The following is a 21,479-nucleotide window of genomic DNA, read 5'->3' as shown; positions in this document are numbered from 1 at the left end:
TCACCGTAGGCGGCGCCGTACGTATGGCATTTCAGTAGTGAATCCTCCTACATCTGGTTCCTACGCAATTATTCACCAAAGTTAATTTTAGATCGTTCATTTCGCTTTTTCATTGTCGTAAATACATGTACATATATATAGCGGTTTCGAAGATAGATTTTTGTTCTTATGTTTTATCTATTTATATGAAATTCAAATTTTGTGCGTGACACAGACGAGCTGCAAGCGCATATGAAAAGGATTCGTGATAACATATAGGCCTAAAATATTAGATGCGGGAGTATGTGGGAAACAAATGCTTTTACTTAAACAGTTTCAGTTTTTTGTTATAAAACCAGAGCTGGGCGATTAATGATGTCCAATTTCATCGGCCGATATTGTAGCCCGTATTACGAAAATGCTCATTTTTGCCAGTTATGTAGGCAACGATGGCCAATGTCCGGGGGAAAATCCCTCTAAAGACCACCTGAATTCATGACACATTGCTGCCATTGCATCAACACCAATTTCCCTTTTAATTTTTTAGAAACCTTACTAATGTAATCCAATTAGTTCATTATTGTTTTAATCTCGGTAGGTTACTGTGCATCATAATAACGCTCTTCCAATAAATTTGTCCCTAATGAAGCTGCTGGAAATTGCGGACGAAGAAACTTAATAGACCATGAAAATGTTCAAGGGTACACTGCATATACTTACTCTGAGATCAACTGCTCATTAAAACCACGATTTGTGCAGTCTGTGTCTAAAATATTTTCTACATTTTAATAAAGAATACGGTGTACTTCTTAAATAAACCTTTTTAATGGCGGCCAGTGCCAAAAAGAACTAAACTAGGCCTAAAGGGATTCAATGGCTTTAAAATATATACTTGGAAGGCCGTGCATTGCAATGTATGAACGCGCATATTACCTTACACAAACAGTTCATATTTCTAAAAGGAATTGTATTTGGGAGATGTGATAACCTAATTAATTCTTAATTATATATTTCGGTATAGGTAAATCTGTACAGTCGTCTTCCATAGGTAAGACAAATAATTACATAAGGCTTAAATTTCCAGTCTTACTGTTATCATCTTTATGTGTATCGCTGTTATATGTCTCAGATTAATCTCTTGCACTGAATGAAACCTGTTGTGTACACATTGTATAATCAAAAACAGATTTTTGAAATTGTGTGGGATATTTAACTTATTTTTAGATGTCTATGTACCTAATTATAGAACAACGATTGCACTATACTATTCTTCCTACCACTAACCTATATTATAGTAGCATAGTGGGATCGTCACATGCATCTTTTTGTCCGTATATTTTGCGCTGCACATCTCAGATTACAAAAAAATAACGGATTGAAATTTTGTCTTCCATTTTAGTTAGGCTGCCACTGCTGAAAGGAATCTGGAAATATTTTATGGGAAAATTTCCAATGAAATACATTTCTTATTTTCCCAATGTCTACCTATCGGCCTCGATCTTGCGGCTGTCACGTAAAAAACTTATGGGATCAGCATTAATGGCTATCACATTCAATGGCGCCACAACATTCACATTCCCCTCTGGGAAGCCTAAGCTGTACATTGTTTGTAGGAAAATAGGTTGCACTATTGATCGCTGGTCAAACACGGTTGTGGGCACCCCCCCGCCCTGCTGCCTCCCTTGCGCACACGGCGTTTCTTCTGAGCCTCGCAGGTGCGCCGCAAATAGTTTTAGACAGTTGGAAAAATCCACGAGTTCATTGCTGAGGTATATTTGCATCTGAGGAACATCAAAATGTGAGTGTTTTTTACACCCCTCAAAGCACCGCCGTCTAATTAGCTCCCCCGAGTGCCAGGCAACTTGGAGACACATCCTGTCGCATCTGAACTCCGCCGCATTTCAGCCGGGCCGCTTGTGCTCCGCCGCGGCATCTGCTTTTCGGGGATACAGGCAAAATCGAGCCCGCAGTCCAGCTGCCGCTCCGGGAGATAAACGGGGTCTGCAGGTAAAGGAGCGGAATAATAATCTAAATAAAAGCAATCAAGGAAACGTCTTTTCGCGATCAACCTACCGCGGCACAGGTAATACCTCTCACATTCAGTCCATGCTTCATCAATCTTGTTCCTAATCTTATTCATTATTAGCGTTAGGCTGCACAACTTGAGGGGAAAACGCGGCAGTGCAAAGCAGTCATGTTCCATATCTATAAGGTATTACCCATATTAAGCTGTATTAATTCACAGCAGATCGTTATTTTTAAATGCATGCGCGTTTTGTTCAGGTGCCGTTGGTGGTTCATCCCTACAATGTTCGTCCAAGCCGAACCTTAGGTTAGTTTCCCTCCACACGTCCAGTATAGTCATGCGTTGTGTAAATTCTTTTAACATTATCTTAATGGTCTAAGGCACCCAGAACATGTGTACTTAGTCTTGATTAAACGAAGTGCGCTGTTATCCTCACAGTGCTGGGGTATCACTTTCCTTATGCTGTTTACCAGTTACGGATAGATGGGCTGCTTAACGGGGTCGGGTTACGGGCTTAAATAATAATTTGCTGCCATAATATACGGTCCGATCGGACGTGTTATGTAGCCTTGGATCGATTTCATGGTCATGTAACAGTTGGCTCTCAAACGTTGCACGATTTCTTCTTGGGTGTCCTCCTCCTGCGGGATTCTGGCACCACACCTTACTGAGACCCATCGGAATAGCTGCTACGATTACCTGACACATGTTTGGGGAAACGCCTGCGTTATTTATTCATACATTTATTGTTTTATACGAGATACTTCGTTTTAAAAAAAATCACATTAGTACAACTTTATTAATTGCAATAGAAGCCTTTAAATAAGCGGGTAACGTTCCCAAACACACTAATCTCAATTTAATACTTTCGATCCGACGGTTTTTTTTTTTAATTAAGAAGTGATAAGGCAAATAATGTTTTTTTCTTAGCTTGGTTGATATTTGTAATGCCTTAATTGTTTTGTTAATTAAATATAGATGAGGAAAGTGCTTTGCAAACATTTTTTACTGATGGATATGGGCCATTATTCATATGAAAACAAGCCAATATATCTAATGTTCATACCGTTTTTATTTTGCCTTTGGGAGAAGATTGGGATTTGCTGTCAATATTTTAAAGTGTTTTCATTTATTTTTAATCCATTAAGGAGAAGAATGTAGGCCTAACCTATCAAGAAATGATAGGGTAGTACTTAAATGCAGGCTAATTTCTGTGAAGTTAATAGAAGAAAATAACAGGGTGGTGGTTTTATTATTTTTAAGAAACAGTTGCTGTTCTGAAGGATGCTTTCACGTACACAGGTAAAACCATAAATAAGACACGTACATTTAGGTTTTCGGTGATCGGTTTTCTGGAATAAACCCCTGTCATGATCCAGAGAAAGGATTATGAAACACGTTTTCTGGATGTTCAAATGTTCATGTGTAGTTTATATGATCTGATTATATGGTAATATCTCATTTTAATATCAAAGCCGTTATACTACATCGACCGGGTTGCCAACTTTGGTCAGCTGGCTGGAGTGAGATCTTCACTTCAAGACCAGTCTGCACATACATGCACGCCCATTTACATGTATGTAAGTTTTATTACATTGTAAATAGTCTGTAAGGCTTGTAAACTACACCAACGCTTTTGATGCAGCTAATTTTAGGTTTGTAATGGAATATAAAGATTTCCCGAAAGATTTAGTGCGTGAGCTTGATGCCAGATGCTTGAGAGCTGACAGCCCTGTTGCCTTCTGCCTCAAAAGTCAAGGGTTCGAATCCCTGCTATGGGTGGGTGTGAGTTAGCGTGTTTCCCGGCGTCAAGAAGTTAGTTAATTGTTATATGTAAATTGCCCATGGCGTATAGTTGTGTATGTATATGCCTTGCGGTCGGCCCGCCTTTTCTCTTATCTCGTTTTGCTGTTATGCCCCCTTTATTTTTTGAAGTTCTTTGTTAAGTTGCGGATTGGAGTTTCAGTTTTTGCATATATCTGCCTTTTTCAGATTAGTTTCTTTGGGCATCCATTTAAGCGTCTCGTTTTGGGCGTCCATTTAATCGTGTCGTTTTAGTTTAATAACCTCTTATACATATGCATCTATTTGTAGGGAGACTAAGATGGTTATATACGATTATGGTTTAATACTCTGAGCGTCTTCGTATATTGCTGAAGGATACGGCCATTGCGCTCTTCCTCCCTTCGCCTGCAATGGTGGCAAAATGTCTTTCAGTAACTGCTCTAATGGCGATGCAGCTGTAATAATTATTATTCATACTCTAACGTTTATTTCCAGTGATGCAATTTTTAAAATGTTATCCCTACAAACAGGTCTGGTTTAGTACAGGCACGTTTTCTAGTCTGCATCTGAGCGCGTGACACCCGAGACGCTGATGTGCGCTTTTTGCGGATGTCCGTAGTTTGCGGAATTGAGTTGTTTTATAGGAAATATGGAGGTGAAGGATGTGTTGGTTGCATTAGCAAAAACTAAAATTGCATCGTTTCAGTTATCCGTTAACAGAACAATAGTACTTTTCTCTACATGCTATAATTAAAATAACGTAATATTGCAAAGATTGGAATAAGACGTATTGAACATGTGTTGTTTTTAATATTGAATCTCATTTTCAAGCACAGTTTTTTCCTGACTAAGAATACCATCGTTGCATTGCTTTTAGACACTTTGGCTCAAGTGATCAATAGGCGTCAGCAGTTCCATGTATCTGACACGGCCTATTTCTAACGGAACCAAAACCCTGTCTCGGATTTCACAATTATCCTCTAGGCACTATGGTTTTCAGTAGCATGTATTGCTGAATACATTTCTGCTAAGTATATAGTGCATATAAAATAATTAATAAAGCAACGAACTTCTTACTTTAAACCGTATTGTGATTAAATCTTTAGAGTTAATTCCCGTGACTGTTCCCAAGATTAAAATTTTTCATTGTTTTTTTTATTCTACATGTAGGCCTACTTCTGTAAATTGGGCTGAAGTGTCGTGTGTTGCATATCACCTGTAGGTAATCTCACCATTCCATGCTCTCTTATGTTTATGTCGGCGACATGGGAATAGCGACCCTGCTCCACTATGTTTCCGAACTGAACTTCTCTGGCTGCAACCTGTGTACCACATTAAATCTATTTTGAAAGAGGCAATCGAAATCACAGCCGATGATGAGTGTTTTAATAATTCAGTAAGTGCTGGTGCAGGCAGCGTTTTGGGAACACTTTGCCAGAGGTTTGAGGAAATGGCCGCAATACCACAATGCATTGCTGTCTTATCCGAGATTGCTGGTATATTGCCAGACCGTTGTAAATGTAGCCTTTTCTTGAATACGTTGATATATTATCTATGACAGAGACAAAAGATGTAAAAACTATACTGTGTAGAATTTGTCAAAAAAAAGTTTTAGCTTAAGCAATTTCAGTGCCAAATGATACCTGACCTGCGTAATGTATAGTTCGTCTTTCCAGTGTCCTATTCGGTCACTTTTTTTTTCATTTCTGTTCTTTTTTTGCAACCCCTGTTAGTTTAATTTCATGTATCTTATTCCACTGAATAATGAAAAGTATGTTTTTGAGGACACTGTGACCTCTGTACGGGAATATGGTGTATTTATGTAGGGACAGATGTTTTTTTGAGGAACGTTTTTCCTTCAAGGGTTAATCTCGGCTGTGACGTGACAGATCTTGGGATGGCGGTGTGCTATGGGTCCTTTGTGTGTCCTTCGAAGGGGTAGCCCGGCACTTTTCAGATTCTGCAGAATCACTTGTCTCTTCTGTCGGCTCCCTAGCTGCCGTCTTCAGCCGGAGTGACTTACGCGGCTTACAGTTTCGCAGTTTTTGTTTATTCAGCTGGATATATTTGCTGAAGCTGTTAAGAACCTTTCGATATGGCAGCCGTTCTGTTCCTGGAATTAAAACTGCCAGTCTGGGAATAGCAGTTGTAAGTCCATCTTCTTAACTGCCTCCCGACCTGCTGGTCCTCCCATGAAATCCGTGGTCCTGTCGCTGAAGGAGTGACCCACACATGCCTTATCCTCTTCAACCGTGTGTGTGTGTGTGTGTGTGTGTGTGTGTGTGTGTGTGTGTGTGTGTGTGTGTGGTGTGTGTGTGTGTGTGTGTGTGTGGGGGGGGGGGGGGGGGGGGGGGGTTAGTCCTGGGCCCTTTCTGAACCGAGAACTTTAGCCGGGATCTCTGTCACCCGCCGTGTGATTAGAAGGTGAAATCTGGGTTCGGAGCAGGTCGTCCTCTCGCCCCTCATCCGTGGCTCAAAAGCAGATTTTCCTGCGTTAATCTCCAGGCTCCAATGGAAAAAAAAAGAATCGGCATAATGTGAATTTTAAGTAAAATAAATGTTTAATAAATGTCAGTGTGGTGTGGCTCTGTGGGTCAGGGCTTTGTGCCTGTGAACGCTAGGTTGCCGGTTTGAATACCATGGCCGGTGGAGTGATTCCCCAGTTGGGTCCTTGAGCAGGACCCTTCACCTCAGTTGGTCCAGGAGCTGGCCGAACCTTCTCTCGCAATATTGCTGTGGATAAATGTGTCTGCTACATATGCAAGAGCTTGTTATTTAGCAAAGCGTCTATTTAATTAAAAAAAACAAAAAAAAATGGTCCGGTTGGTGACCTGTTTAATTTTTTATTTTTTTTGTGTGGATCCTGCTGTTGTACCTTTGAGAAAAACATTTAACCCTTTATCTCTCTAAATATGTGGCTCTGTGTTTGAATTGTGTAATATTTGAAAGTGTTATAAGTTAGCGGCAAATAAATAGAGATTAATGATAATTGAATTATAAAAGGCTATCCTGTGCACTGGCTCCATTGAGTTTTTAAGATAATTTTGAAGGATGCGGAATTTTTAATTGTGGGTGCAGTAAACTCGACAGAAAATTTCTCTGTGCTACATTTCTTTTCCCGGTACCTTTTCCCGTGATGCTGTTAGATTCATCATTTTCTTTATGACTTGTTTGCATGCTGACGAGCCCAGCATGTATAATCACTCAAACAGCGCCATGAAATTAGCATGAGAAGCTTCACCTCTTTTTGTAAAAGGCTCCAGATGTTTCAGAGAAGCATGTCAAGATAGGCCCTTTGATACCCGATCATGGTTGGCAGTGATAAATATTTATCATTTTTTGCATTCGGTTACTTTAAGCAGTAGGAAAAACTACAGGCATCCATTGATGTTCCATGTTCTTATCCAGTTCAGGATCAGAATGAGTCTGGAACACAGTCTGTCACAGGACTGTCCTCACAATGTAATATATACGTAAGTCACACACACACAACACAAGATGTTATTTATTATAGATTATTTCTAAAGCAAGCACTTGTGTCTGTATAATTTGCGAGCGTCCGCCAGATCGCAGTATTTCTGTAGACTTTTTCTTAGTCACATGAGTGCCGTTAATTGTTTCGCCTGACGTCTTCTTAATTCTGTCTCGCAGGCATGAGGAGATGTATCAGGATGGCCGGCCCTCAGTGAAGGAGGAGCGATGCTCGCTGCAGTCTGAGAACCCTGAAACGACACGGTAGGCATTTAACTCGTCTCTTCTTTTAACCGTACAAAGAATGAGAGGCACCAAATGAATAAACACGGCAGGTCATTGTCACAGGTCGTTACAGTGTCACCGTGCATCTTTTCCCCTCCCTTTTTGTTCAGTGCTGTCTGAAGACTTAGCTGTCATTCAAAGCTGTTGCTATGGCAAAGGAGGAGGGACTTAATGGGAGGGTACACAGGGGCACCAGCCCAAGTGCATGTCTAATTGCATCACCCCTGGGGGCCCAGTTCCTGTTAGGGGGTATTACCATGACATCATATGGTGAAAAGGAAAGGCAAAAGAAAAAAAAACCGACAGGATGCCAAGCGACAATGTTTATTAAAACCTCGGGGTTAAAGATGACTCCGTCCGCCCTTGGGTCAGGAGGACAGCGGCTCCTCTTTCTTGTGGCTGGGAGCAGCGGGAATTCAGTTCCCGAATGGCCAGGCAGGATGGAGCCTGGCGTTTTCATCTGTGTGAATCTGTATGCATCAAATATGACTGACAGAGCTCACAGTTTCCCGTCGTTGTCAGTTTGCATTCGTCGTGGGATGAGCACAGAGAGGGGAAAGCATTTCAAATTCAAATACGTAAAAGCTGAAAATGCATTTCATTTAGCTAACAAGATTCAGCCCGCGCCCTCTTATCTGAGTACTTCATGGAAAGCGTCGCATTAAAATATAATTTAATAAATCTATATTAATCTAGAGATTAGAATTCATGGCGTATATTTTAATTAAAATGGTGATTAAACGTTTTATTTTACAAAAATAGAATGGATTTGAAAATAATGAAATGCAAACCAATAAACCAAAACGTTTTCTGCACTGTAAAGCCAAAATAATAATATTACAATATTGAGATTATGTTTGCTGCTCTAAACGCAGTTACAGTCTTGGGAGTGAAATAATCATTATTCTGGAAATTTGTTGCAGATGGGTTACTGTGTGCAACATCATCATTGTTGATTGTTGCTTTATTATTATTATTATTATTATTATTATTTACATTCCTGCCATGTTCTCTCAGTGTTCATTCTGGATTTCATCTACCAGTTTCTTTGCTCAATTTAAATGACAAAATGTGGTGAATTGATGTCTATAAATTGGCTGTGATATGAACCACTGTCTTCCTTGGGGGGGGGGGTGGTGCAGGCTCACCATAATCCTGCAATGGATGAGCTTCTCCAGAAAATGGTCGGATTATTGTCCACCTTGACCTAAATTGGTCAAGTAAATTCTCAGAGATACTCGAATTCAAAGTCGCCGTCCTGTATTGACTTAGCCGCTCCTTTTGATTTGCACGTTTTCCCTTTTAAACTGTAGGGAGCCTGTGGATTTTACTCCTTCAGCGCTTGGTGATAAACAAGAAATGCTTAATTACACCTTCACGGCAGTGTCTGAAAGCCCCTGATCCAGAATCCGCAGCCGTACCTGTGCGCTACGCGTGGCGGGTTTTATATTATTTACGTGAATATTTTAAAAGCCTGAACGCCTTCTTCATTGCGTTGGCCTCCGCTTGCCTTTTCTTTCATGCGAAACGGCTATCTGTTAAATGTGGCGATCCTACAGACAGCTCTCCAAGAGTTTATAAATGTTTCACCACGCTGAAATACTGTAACCTTCCTTCCGCTTGCTATGCATGTCTGTCGTATCACTCGTCACAGATACGTGAGCCGTCTATGTGAACGGAAGTGATTGGATTGGATTGATTTCTGTTACACTCATTCTTGTGTTACTCGTAGTACAGTAGTACAGTCTTCTGCACTATGTTGTGAATATCCTTTTGCAAAATTTTGGAGGTACCTACTTTTAATGGCATCCCAGGAATACTTTCAAATTTTACAGAAATGTCTTTCTGCATTCCAGTCCATATTTTGTGAGCAGTTTTCCCATATTACTAATAACGATGGATGGCCAGACCGCAAGGCCGCCTCAGGTTAATCTCAATCGTTGTACCTCTTTTGTGCTGTAACGTCAGGAAATTGGGTTTGCACAGGTGACTTTTATATTTTCATGCTTTTAGGAACTTCTGTGCTTAAACCTTTAAAACAGGCTTTCATATTTTAGCTATTAATTTTCTATTCATATGTCTAATTTGTATTTTTGCTTCTCTGCTTTGTGTTGTGCAGTGTTGCCTAACACTAATTTCATGTGCCAAACAGTCACCAATCAGAATGATTATGAAAATTAGATTGTGTAGCGTTTTTCTTTCCTACACCAATTAAATCACGGATGATGGTGTTGATGAAAGCTGAGGGTTGATTGGCCTGCCAATTATTCTACCCAGTGTATGAAGAATACATGTGGTAGTGGTTACGCTGGAGTGCAAGAAAGGTGCAACGTGCCTGTCAGACCTGCCCTCTCCCCCCAAACAGACTGAAAACTGTGTTTTGTTACCTTAGAATGATCTCCAAGCTAGAGACACACGAAACGAGATAGCAATGTGTTTGTGGATCAGGATGAGTAAAGAAGGTCACAGAAGTGGCTACAACCGGCCCATAAACAGGAAGTTTCAGTGCCTTAGAATGGCTTTGCACCTGGTTGGTATTCTATAAACAGGAAGTTGTGGAGTCGCTTCAGACCAGCATGTTATCTACATACGTGGGTTACAGAGAATGTTGTTAACTGGCTAACACTCAGGGCTTTTAAGCGAAATTCAGCACCACAGTTGAATTCTTACTGACATTTTGATCAAAATGCAATTTTTACCACAGACATGGTATTAAAAAACATAGCCTACACAGTTTTTTGTTCTCAATCAAAATATTTTGCCATAGATTTGGACACAGATGAGTCTGGCAGCAAACAGGTTTGTCTGTGTAGGTTTAGGCTGACTATCTCTGTTTTTAAGGGAAGTTGGAAAAGGACTAGATTATGAGGTCTAGCACATGGTTTGCAAATGTTTCGAAAAACTTGAAAATGCTATTTTCATGCAATTGTGGTGATAAAACTGCCTGTGCCTTTGTCTGTTTTTTGATCAGTTTTTCATAGGAATGTTGCAAATCTGGTAGAACGAAATATATTATGAAAATGACCAAAAGCTGAACCACTGAAACTTGAGTGCCGATCACTCCTCTGCCAGTGCCATTAAAGACTGGTTTGTCTGAACGCTGATTTAGTACATTGCCGAAATCAAACATTGATGCTTTTTGTTTCCGGTAATTGGTGATTGAGGAACTGGTATCACTTGATTGGGAAGGTCAGCTGAGTTGAGGTTTGTAAGAGTAAAATCTGCTGAATTTATTTAAAATAAATCGAAAGAGGAATTATCCACATGTATGAAAAATATCTATTTCCATGACAGTTTTGTTAAACATAATGTTGGTGTTTGTTTAGTACATTTTTCACGCCCCTAGCTCTTGGTAGATCACTGCACTGATGGCCGTCTTTAGAATGTCACTCTGTATAATGTAATCACCCTTCAATGCTTGGACAGTCTCTGGTAACTTCAGGGATCTGTCAGGATCTTCCGGGATCCCCTGGGATCTGCCGCCATCCGCCGAGACCTGTGTGTCCTGACCACAAGACACTGACAGGTGATGAGACACCGGGACTTCATCCCCCGTCGAGCTTCTTTATCTGCCTCCGAGTACTAAAAGAAATGTGCCTTGATTTTTTTCTGAGTTGTGCGTAATTTATGAACGTGACAAAATCTGTTGTGGGATTTCTAAGCCACAGTGGTATTACATTCGTATTATATTTAAAGTGGCTGAGCCCTGTGACTGACTGAGATGGGAACGTGCCAACACGTTTGGATTATTTCAGCTGGAATCATAAAAGGACTCGCTGGGAAATTTATTTTACAGAACGTCTGTAGTTTCTTTGTTCAGTGAAGAGTGACGTGAAAGGCTTGCAGATCGAAAGAACGCTAAACTGAAATGATTGAGAATGCCTCACTTGATTTGTTTCCTCAGGAAAATTTGAGCAATTTCCCCCCTTTAATCTTTTCACTTATTATTTGTATAATTGTTGAGCTTTCTTGGCTATAACGGGCCTTTTTATGGTGATAGATGTGGTTTTATTCATATTGTGAAAACACCCTGTTGGAATCATATCCTGTCTGCCTGTTGCTTTGAAGGGCTGTATGGTCATTTTCATTTAGTGTGGTATAATATAGTGCAGTGTTGTACCACATTCTATTGTATTTTATTGTATTGTATCGCACAATGTAATTTAGTATACAACCTTGTTTAAAAAAAATCTGAGATGCTGTGTGAACTGTTAATAAAAATGTAATGCAATAATTTTTAAATCATATCAATCCATAACAATAGAACAAAGAATGTGTCAAATGTTAAAGTCAGAAACTTTTATTGTTTTATGACAAATATATGCTCAATCACACAAACACATTTCAAAAAAGTTGGGCCTGGGGTTTGTTTACTACTGTGTCGCTTAACCGATTTTATCCACACTCTGTAAGCGTTTGGGAACTGAGGAGACCAGTTGCTGGAGTTTTGAAAGTGGAATGTTCTCTCATTCTTGCCTGATTTTAACTGCTCAGCCATTCGTGGTCTCCTTTGTGGTATTTTCCGTTTCATGACGTGCCAAATGTTTTCACATCATATCGAATAGGCCCTGTAAGGGTGTCTTGACAGACACCTGCTTGTTGGAGTCTTTTCAGCACAGACAGATTGTTCTGGATTCATTCTGCAGGATCCAGATGAGCACTGAGTGTTTTGGACTGTGGAATTTCACAACCATGCAATCACAAAATAATCTCATTTAATTTGAATTTGTGCCCAGATTTGCATGCACAGTTGAACAGTTAAACTGTGGAATGTGTGCTTAGGTTTTTGTAGTTTGATTAATGTATAGTTTTTTATTTACGTTTATCTGTGTACTTTATCTGCGACCTTCCCCAGCGATTTCCCCAGATAAGGGCTTGGCCCCCTCTCTCTCACCGTCTGTGTTGCAGTGGAATGCTTCACTCTCCATACTACACGCCGTTGGAATGAGACTCAGAGGCCGGGACATTCAAGACCCCACAGTGTCCTGGATATCCAGCATCCTGGGCGTGCAGAGTGTAAGGCTGCGCTTGAGACTGGATCGCCGTGACGACAAGGGCCGGGGCTGCTGGCAGCTGGTCGACCTGGGCGGCGATAAGGACGGGAGCAATCCATGCGGGGAGGTGACGGAGCCGTTCTCGCAGAGTAAGAAGGAGCGCTTCCCCTCTGTTCACAGCTAGTTTTATTTCCCTCCAAAACGTGTTATTTTCTTGTGCCCGTCCGTCTGCAGACCCGAGGGAGTAAACACACTTTACGCTTTAATCCGTTTGGGGCGCTGCTGCAGACACAGTGACGCCACTGCATGTTTCGTTTTCCCAGGAGATCAAACGGCGGGAGATGAAACCAAAACACCAAGCAGACAAATTCGCTGTCATAAGTCGAGTACAGGTGCAGGAGGAGATTTGCTGTCAGATGAAAGATAAATGCCTCTATCGAATGTAATTCTGAGTGAGCAGTAACCCCCCCCCTCCCCCCCCCCCCCCCACACACACACACACACACACACAACGTCGAACCTTGGTTTAAAATATGATTCATATGGTAATCTGGAGACGACAGGCATTAAGGAACAGCGTGGATCCCCAGTGTGGGAGTGGCTTGAACGTTATAGAAATGGCTGAAATTGAAGGGATTCACTGAACTCTGGTTCTCTTGCCTTTAATACATTTATCAGCTTCCAGAATTTGTGATATCAGCAAAGGGGCTTTTTGAAGCTTTTTGCGGCTTTCTTTGAAGCTTTGCGCTCGCACCTTGCCACCGCATACAATGGCAGGCTGCAGTATCTTCTGTTCTGATAACACAGGCCCAGAATTCCAGTTCCGATTCTTTTCGCTGCGGCCCACGCTTGGCCAGTCCACTCCTGTGCCGTGGAGATCTGTTTAGTCTTACTGCCTAGCGTTTCTCTCTCTTCATTTTAACCCCATTCACAAAAATAAGCTTTACGGAAACACATCGCTACAATGCACTGACAGGGGTGTGTAACCAGTCATGTTTCTCGATGTGTTGTGCGATTGTTTTCATGTTTGGTGGCCTTTTTTTGTGATGAGCAGTTGTTGTTTTTTAATTGCATGGTTGGCATCATTTTTATATAACCAATTAGATTTGCTGGAAGATTTGTGAACCCTCAAGACGACATTTTCCATTTGAAATAGCCAATATTTGTGAAGATATAACAAGCGTAAGGAACTTTAAGTCACTTTGGACTTCTAGGATACCAAATAATACCTGGAAAGACCTCAGAAGGATACAGGAAGAGTGCTGTGAATGCTTAGCGAACTGGAGAAGGTTTTGAAGTATTGCAGGATGCTAGTGTTTGTCAATTGACTTTAAAATGAACATTGTACTAACGGAGGGAATTTAACACCGTGAAAACTCCCACTGAGAGAAGTGGTTCTAGTTGTTCGAAGGAAACACAGGTTCACATCTAAGAAGCACTTCCTTGCTGGTGTATTGCAGCTGATCAGTGTACGTAACTCAGCATGTACAGTATTGTGGTGTGTGCATCGTTCTGTGGAGCTGGTCTTCTGCGTTTGGACCTGGAGGATAATTACCATGAAATCACTCTTATCTATAATGTAGTATACAGACCTTTATAATGCATTATAATGGTCAGTATAAGCATTAAGGATGCTTTTATACTACATTATAAAGGTATCTGTAGTGCATTATAGATGAGGGATTCATAAGGCAGCCATAATGCATAATAAACATGGTTATAATGTGTTATGCTTTTTTATATATATTTATAGCCATTATTATAATGCCTTGTGAAGCTCTCATTAATAATGCACTAAAGATACCTTTATAATGCAATATAAAAGCATGTAGCCATGTTTATAATGTTTTATGAATGTATTATTATTTGTTATGAATGTGTTTATAAATGACTAAAAACATAGCCTTAAGTAAAGTGTTACCACAATTTTTTGTTATAGGAGCATTGATTAATGTGTGGAAAAATTCAGTGTCCTGGTTTCCTCATGGTCCTGAGCAATGGCCCACTACTACAGCTAGGACTCAAGCCCATGAAGCTCATTGTGGGGCAGTGGGTAACAGTGTCACTAAAGGATGTTCAGGTAATAATTTTACCGTGCTGACTTTGACAGCACCTTTGTTAAAAATTAAAACGTGGCAATAACATTTCACTAATGTTACCGTAAGAACGTCAGCTAAAGTACTAGGAACCTTCCCTGTTAGTTGGGTATGCAAAACATATTTGTGTTGCATACATGCTCTGCTCCTGGACAGTCTTGTTTTTGGGGAGAAGTTCTGCTGTTTTATAAATTAACTTTCTTGGCTTTAACTTTTAGCCATTAGAAGCAGAAACCGGTCTGTTGTATAAACGCTCGGTCTTCAGTGAAGAACGCAAATACCAGAAGAAAAGTTCTAATTGCAACTTGAGCTTTGAGCTGTGCAGGCATGCGGAAGTGTGATGGACAGTCTGTCGAAAGAGAGCTGCATGCATTTTTTTAAGTTAATTTTTTAAAAAACCACAGAACATGCACTGGAGTGGATGTAGCGACACCTCGTTCGGTGTTAATGGGCCGGCACTTCACACGTCCTTAACAACGATATGCACTACAAATAGAAGCCTCACAAACAGACCTTTCACCTGTTAAGCAACATGGTTCCATTAGTGGAAATGCACAACTAATGCTATATGACGGTTGAATTATTGCACCCCATGTCTGCAGACGCACAGAATGTCTGTTAACAGGAAACAAATTATTCAAATTAGAGCTGTTAACAATTCCTTTTAAAGCACTTTTTATCCAAGCGGAGAGTAATTCTTCACATAGCAAACTAAGAGGAATAATTTCAGATAAATTCATGCTCTTCTTTGTGGCTTAGAAGGCTTATCTGTCCCTGGGATCCGCAGACGTCTCTTTGCGTGACTCATGGATCAATGCAGGAGTGAGCATTGAAGGCCTCTACTGCTAGACTCCCTGCTTGGTGACGGACAGGTGCGATCTTCTCTGGGTGCACGCTTAACACGGTCATGCAAGTGAAAATTTAGTTTGGGTAAGATAATGTCTGCTTATGCTGCCTTCCAACTCAGAAATGACTGGTTTCTAGGCAGAAATTTCAAGTGGAATTGGAAGATAAAGGCCATTTAAACTGGGATAAGTTAAATCTGACAAGTTGTCTGGACAATCTGAGAAGTTGTCCTAAGCAAGAAACAGCTTTTTGAAACAGGTCCCTTTTACTGCTGCATGGCTTTCTGACTTGGACTGGAACATGTTTATTAACTCGGTTGTAAATGAAACGCAGCCCTAGTGTAGCTCTTGGCCTGTGATGTGTGGCCATTTTGCCCTCCACCCCCCACCACCTAAAGACACTCCCTTTCCTTATGGTCATGGAGTCCTTCTTCCATGACCTTTAGGTAGGAATTCCCTGTAGTGTCTTCGGATGTGAGTGTGTTTCCAGGGGAAAGGAAACTCCCTTGTCGAATCTGCTGGCATTTTGCGTCTGAAAAAGGCGGGAACTGCACAGAAGAGAAAGTCCGGGGCTGGTTCAGCAAATAAATGGTATATTACATTCAGAGCCAGATGTCCGGAAAGCCCTTATGTAAACTGACATGATGGAAATTTCTGACATGGGATGAATCTTGTCCTCTACCCTGTTTGGCTTTATTAGATTGTAGGATCCAGGACCTGTAGTTACTGACTGTCATTAGGGTAACAGCAGTAACCAGAACAGAGTATTCATGGATTCCCGGACTGCGTGATGCTAGCCGCCTCAATATTTTATATCCTCTCCCCCTCCATTCCCCCTGTCTCTTTTGAGGACAGTATTTAGTTTGGCTCATTACTGTAGCACTTTGTTGTTGTTGTAGATAAGCTCGTGTTACTATAACGTTTTTTTAAAGAAGTGAGTTCCTTTTTTCACAGTTTTCACAACATAAAGCACCTACTTCAAATAATCGAGACGTTTATAAACCTGTTTGCGGGAAGCAGCCTCAGAGGACCTGCAGATACATTTGGAGGGATCATAGGCAGTCGGGTGTAATCAGATATCTTAGGCTGCATGTGTTATGTGTGCAGTCTGTCTTTGTAGAAGTCTGGTACTCTGGGAGAAGGTCACGCGCATCTTTAGTTTGGCTTTGTACTGCCTTAATGCTTCCAGCTGAGGACGCACTTTGCTGCCTGTGTGGTGTGTTTCTGCTTTGGACACCAGGAATGTCCTTAATCCTGCTATTGCTGTAAAAGCAAAGATCATGTGCGAGAGTTTATCTGCGTGGGGTATAATTAAGTTTCTGTGAATGATTAATTCAGTAAAGTGAATTATTCAGTAGGGATTCAATAAAAAAAAAAATGAATCGCATATAATACAAGTGAGATAGGGGATTCCCTCAGAGGTGAATTTTCATGCATGTAATGAATGGATAATCAGAATTAATGCATTAAAATACAGGTGAATTAGGGCACCTGTGTTACAAAATGGAAAAGATGACCACAGTACCGTTTCACAGAAATGCCTGGTCTTTGAAGTGCACCTCCCTGTTTTCACATTTCATTAACTGGGGTCAAATTTATTGTATGTTCAGTCGTATCTCATCGCAAATCTGAAAATCGAATGTGACAGGCAGCAGACGATGTAATGAAGTTCAGGATTTCTGAGAAAAAGCTTCTCTTCGATCCATGTGATTTGAGTCCACACACGGTGCGTTTTTCTATCACCTGGCAGTGCGGTCTGTTGCTGTATTGGATTATCTGTCTGTTGCCATGGTGACACGGTCTGAGTTGTAAATATGTTCTTTTTATTCTACAGAGTATTATTCTTACGTTACTTTTGGGTTTTTTCTATTCTCCTTTTTTTTATATAAAAAAAAAGGCCGAACAAACAATGCACTTGGGATATTGGTGGTTTGATGCGCACGTTTACTTTGAACGACTAAAATTTAAGGTTTAAACTTAAAAAATAGACATCCACAGAGCTGAGGAGCAAACCAGCATCAGCCAGATGCGACGTGTTCAGAGGACTGAAATTAGAACATTGTAGTTCATTTTAGTTTATTTAATGTGAAGCGTTTGTTATTCTCTTTAAAGATTCAGTCTGGGGTTAGATGTCTCTTCCAAAAGCAGGATTAATAAAAACAGACATGGAATGGGGCTGTGGATTTGACATTTACCGCTCGTTATGGATCAGCCTGCACATTAAATGAAATATTGACCTTTTGTGGATACTCCAAATGTAGTTGCATTGCTCGTTTTAAACCGATGCAGCGCATACTAAAGTCTTATCTCTAAGACATTGTCGCTTGAAGAGGGAATTAGATTGTGTGAGGCAAACCTTTGTATGTGTGACTTTCTGGGTAATTTACGTTCCCGTCGTGTCTGAATTAATACAGCTTGAATTCATCTACGGCATAATCAAATATGTGAATATATTTTTGGCTATTGCATGTTAATCGGAATCCCTCCCGCCCCCCCCCCGGGACGACCCTCTGAGCCGGCAACTCCAGAGCGCTCTGCTCTAAAGTGCTACGCAACCGCAGTGTCAATCAACATTAAGGGGGAGGGGGTGCGGCCCCCACACCAAACGGCAAAATGCCTCCTTGCGATGGACCCAGTGGAGATAGCCGTGAGGCTGCTCCTCTGGAGTCTTGGCGATTGACGTTGCATTTGGTGGAGGGGGGGGGGGTTGTGCAATTAAATGTACAGCACGACTGCCCCTCTGAAATAAATTAGCATGGAAAATGGGCAGAAATAATCATTTTCATTGTAATGGGAGGAGAAAAAAGACCAGAAGAGTCCAGAATGCTGCTCAGAATGGAGCACAATGCAAGCCGATAGCAGGTAGCCCGTTACCTACGCTGTGCTTGTTCAGTAAACACTCTCTTAAGGGCGGCTGTCTTAATATTTCATGTGCCTTTTACCCCTTTGAGCTGCCTGTTTTTTTTTAGGCCTTTGTGTGATGTCCAGCAGTAGCTGTGGCTCTTTATGCCTCCCTACTGAGCAGGTGGTCAGGCTGAACCCTACTACTACAGCAAGCACAGGTATAAAGATGGAGAAGTGCCAGCCAATCGTGTGGTGGGACCCGGCAGGAAGAGACCACTTTGGCGAAGGGGGGGGATATCTTTTGGTTTCACATGTTTTTGCAGTAGAAGAAATGCAAATATGGCTCTGTACCTGGCAACCTGGTTTTGAAATAACAAGATGAAAAACATCGTTGCTGGAATTCTGTGTGTATTTTGTTTGGTTTGTGTGTGTGAGCTGCTGATGCTAACAAGGCTATGCCTTATTGTATTGAATTTAAATTTGGTCAATTACTAGAATCAAGCCATTATTCATCATTTATATATTTATAGAAGAGAGCGGTCAAAGCAAAACTTAAATCTCCACTGTAAATGCCAACTTAAACTTGTAGGTGAAAGTATATTAGCCTGGTAGAAGGATTGGGAGGTCGGTGGAAAATTATTTGAATTATTGATTTGAAATATTGAATATAATTTGAAATATAGTTTGCTTTGGGTTTTATAGTCCAGCATTAAAAGGTCTCTGTTTTTATTTGGGCATGTTCTGCTTCCCTGACTTCAAAAGCATTATAAATAATAAAACCTGATATCTGACCATTTCTCTACTGTACACTATATCTTGTTAGTGGGCCTATTGATTGGCACATGGTGATATATACAGTTGTTGTGGGGGGCCGGCGGATCTTCAATTAACTGTGTAGATATTTATTTTGTTAACATTTTTATCTGCAGCTTTCTTGTCACTTTAACTTAAGACATTCCTTCCCCTTCTTCCGATGGCTTAGGAGAGAGTTTGTTGCTATGGGGGGGGGGGGGGGGGGGGGGGGGTTACACAACCTCATAATGTAAACGAAAAGGTCTGTATAATGGGTGAGTGAAGCCAAATTCAATACTGGGAGGGTACACGACCCCCATCCACCCTAGATTATGCCCTCTGGCACCTGCCATTTCCTGTACCTATTTGCATGCTTCCTGTAATTAAGGCTTAATGACCACTTAATGGGCATTTTCATAATTTACATGATTGTAATCGAGTAAGAAAGGGAATTAAAGACCGGCGAGATACATGATAAGCCCGATATGGTGACCGCGTGGAGCGTACGTAAAGGTGTGCTGCGTGTTCAGGTGAGATGTGTGATTCTGCAGAGCTACCCTGAGCCCGATATGGTGACCGCGTGGAGCGTACGTAAAGGTATTCAGGCACATGCCATCAGTCCCCCCAGGGTCTCCTTCTCCTACTAGTTTTCGTGGGATTTCAGAGTGTATATTTGCATATTCAATTTCCATATCAAGGCCATACAGTAGATCTCTAAAATCAGAGGCGTAATGACCAATGACCTTGCAATACTTATTCATGCCTTCACGTCTTATTCATCTCCAGTCACTTGGATATTTTCAACACTGTCCTGTATGGACAAAAAAAAAAATCCATTAGACACCTCAAGCTTATTCAAAATGCTGCTGCTAGAATGTTAACTGGGAACAAGCAGAGTGAACACATTATTCCATTCTTTTAATCGTTATACTGATTTCCAGTTGCCTTTATAATCCATTTCACTGTGCTGTTGCTGGGGTGGCGCAGTGGTTAGCACTGTTTTCCTCACACCTCTGGGACCTGGGTTTGAGTCTCTGCCATGGATCCATGTGTGCTTGCATGTTCTTCCCCTGTAATCATGGGGTTTCTTCCAGTTTCCTCCCACAGTCCAAACATACTACAGCTAATTAGAGTTCCCAGATTGGATGATGCTGCTGATTGTTTACAAGCAACTCAATGTTCTCAGTCCAAATTACAGACCTTCTGACTGAATATGTAACCTAACAGAGAACCTAAGATCTTAGCTGGTCAGCTAAGGGTGCCATTCAGCCACGTTTAAAACCAGGCGTGAAACATTTTTATTTCAGCGCCTTTGATTAGCACTGCTAATTAGTGTCGATGCTTTTTCTTTTACTCTTGTTTTAATTGTCTTTTTATTTTTGGTTTTAATGACTCTTTTTTTGACATTCACTTCACTCTACTCCATTTAATGATTGCTTATATTTGATCGTATTACGTAAAGGACTCCGAATGACCTCTATGTTTGAAAATGTGTGATATAAATAAGCTTGCTAATGCTGTTTTTTTAAACCTTACGTTGCGTGTTTAATACCTCAGAGAGCATGATCCTTCCCCTCACCCTGGTTACATCTTGTCATGCAGACTGCAGGAGTATCTGCTATGAAATACATATTTTAAATAGCATCGATTTGTTGGCAGATGTTTATATTTAAATGAGTTTGAATGGATGTCCTTGTTATTACATTTTTGCCCCTTTTGCATTTTTCTGGGTTACTGTCAGTGGTTGAATGTGATTGGCTAATTCTGTTAGCTGTCCTTTTGCACATGGGACTAATAGTAATTCGTTTTTTTCTACCTGCTATTTTGGGTAATTTATTGTTGGAGGTTCCTAGGCAACAGTTATCATTGAGTTGCAGGGTTTCCTATTAATGATGTTGAAATTAGAGTGTGTAATTGTTTGGTTTTGAATCTCTTTTGTTTTTTTTGTTTGGAAGAGGTTTGTTATATTCAGTGTCTTCGTGGTGAACATAAAGCTAGTCAGTGAAACCCTTTAAAGCTGTTCCCAGATCCTTCGTCCTTCCCAGACAAACGGCTGACCAGCGCTTGATTGTTGGTGAGCGCCCCCCCCCCCCCCCCCCCCCCCCTAACCTCAACGGGAGGAGGTCTTTACTTATTCCTAGATGGACTAAAGTAACCTTGTAGTAACTTTCAGTGGAATTTCATTTTATTGTTTATGTATTATTTAGGGGGCATGCTTACATCGTTATTATTACACCATGTCGCCACTTACTCAGATTACACAATGCGATTCCTTCACCTCTCCTTCTGTCCCTTTCTGGTTACCGTTTGCATGTCCGGTTGGTGTCACTGTCCACCTTGCTCTTCCTAACTGCTCCTTGGT

The 21,479-nt window shown here is 40.9% G+C and overlaps 1 protein-coding gene across 6 annotated transcripts in view; it reads left to right on the top strand.

Annotated features, from left to right (window-relative positions):
* Positions 1 to 1,728: 1,728 nt before the first annotated feature.
* The window catches only part of scml4 (Scm polycomb group protein like 4), a 43,389-nt gene continuing 23,638 nt past the window's right edge, over positions 1,729 to 21,479 (top strand). For 2 of the 6 annotated variants that reach the window (XM_049002308.1, XM_049002303.1), the window contains exons 1-3: positions 1,849 to 2,062; positions 7,442 to 7,525; positions 12,455 to 12,689. In XM_049002308.1, coding sequence (XP_048858265.1) covers positions 12,491 to 12,689 — 199 coding nt within the window. In that variant the 5' untranslated portion in view covers positions 1,849 to 2,062; positions 7,442 to 7,525; positions 12,455 to 12,490. Of the gene's footprint in view, positions 1,778 to 1,847; positions 2,063 to 2,283; positions 2,312 to 3,167; positions 3,308 to 7,441; positions 7,526 to 12,454; positions 12,690 to 21,479 lie in introns of those variants that run through there. The other 4 variants (XM_049002305.1, XM_049002307.1, XM_049002304.1 and 1 more) reach the window with 4 other exon arrangements.

This window comes from Brienomyrus brachyistius, unplaced genomic scaffold, assembly GCF_023856365.1.
Source record: "Brienomyrus brachyistius isolate T26 unplaced genomic scaffold, BBRACH_0.4 scaffold66, whole genome shotgun sequence".
NCBI classification, from domain to species: Eukaryota; Metazoa; Chordata; class Actinopteri; order Osteoglossiformes; family Mormyridae; genus Brienomyrus; species Brienomyrus brachyistius.
Note: the sequence above shows the minus strand (reverse complement) of the source record. Positions and strands in the feature narration are given on the sequence as shown.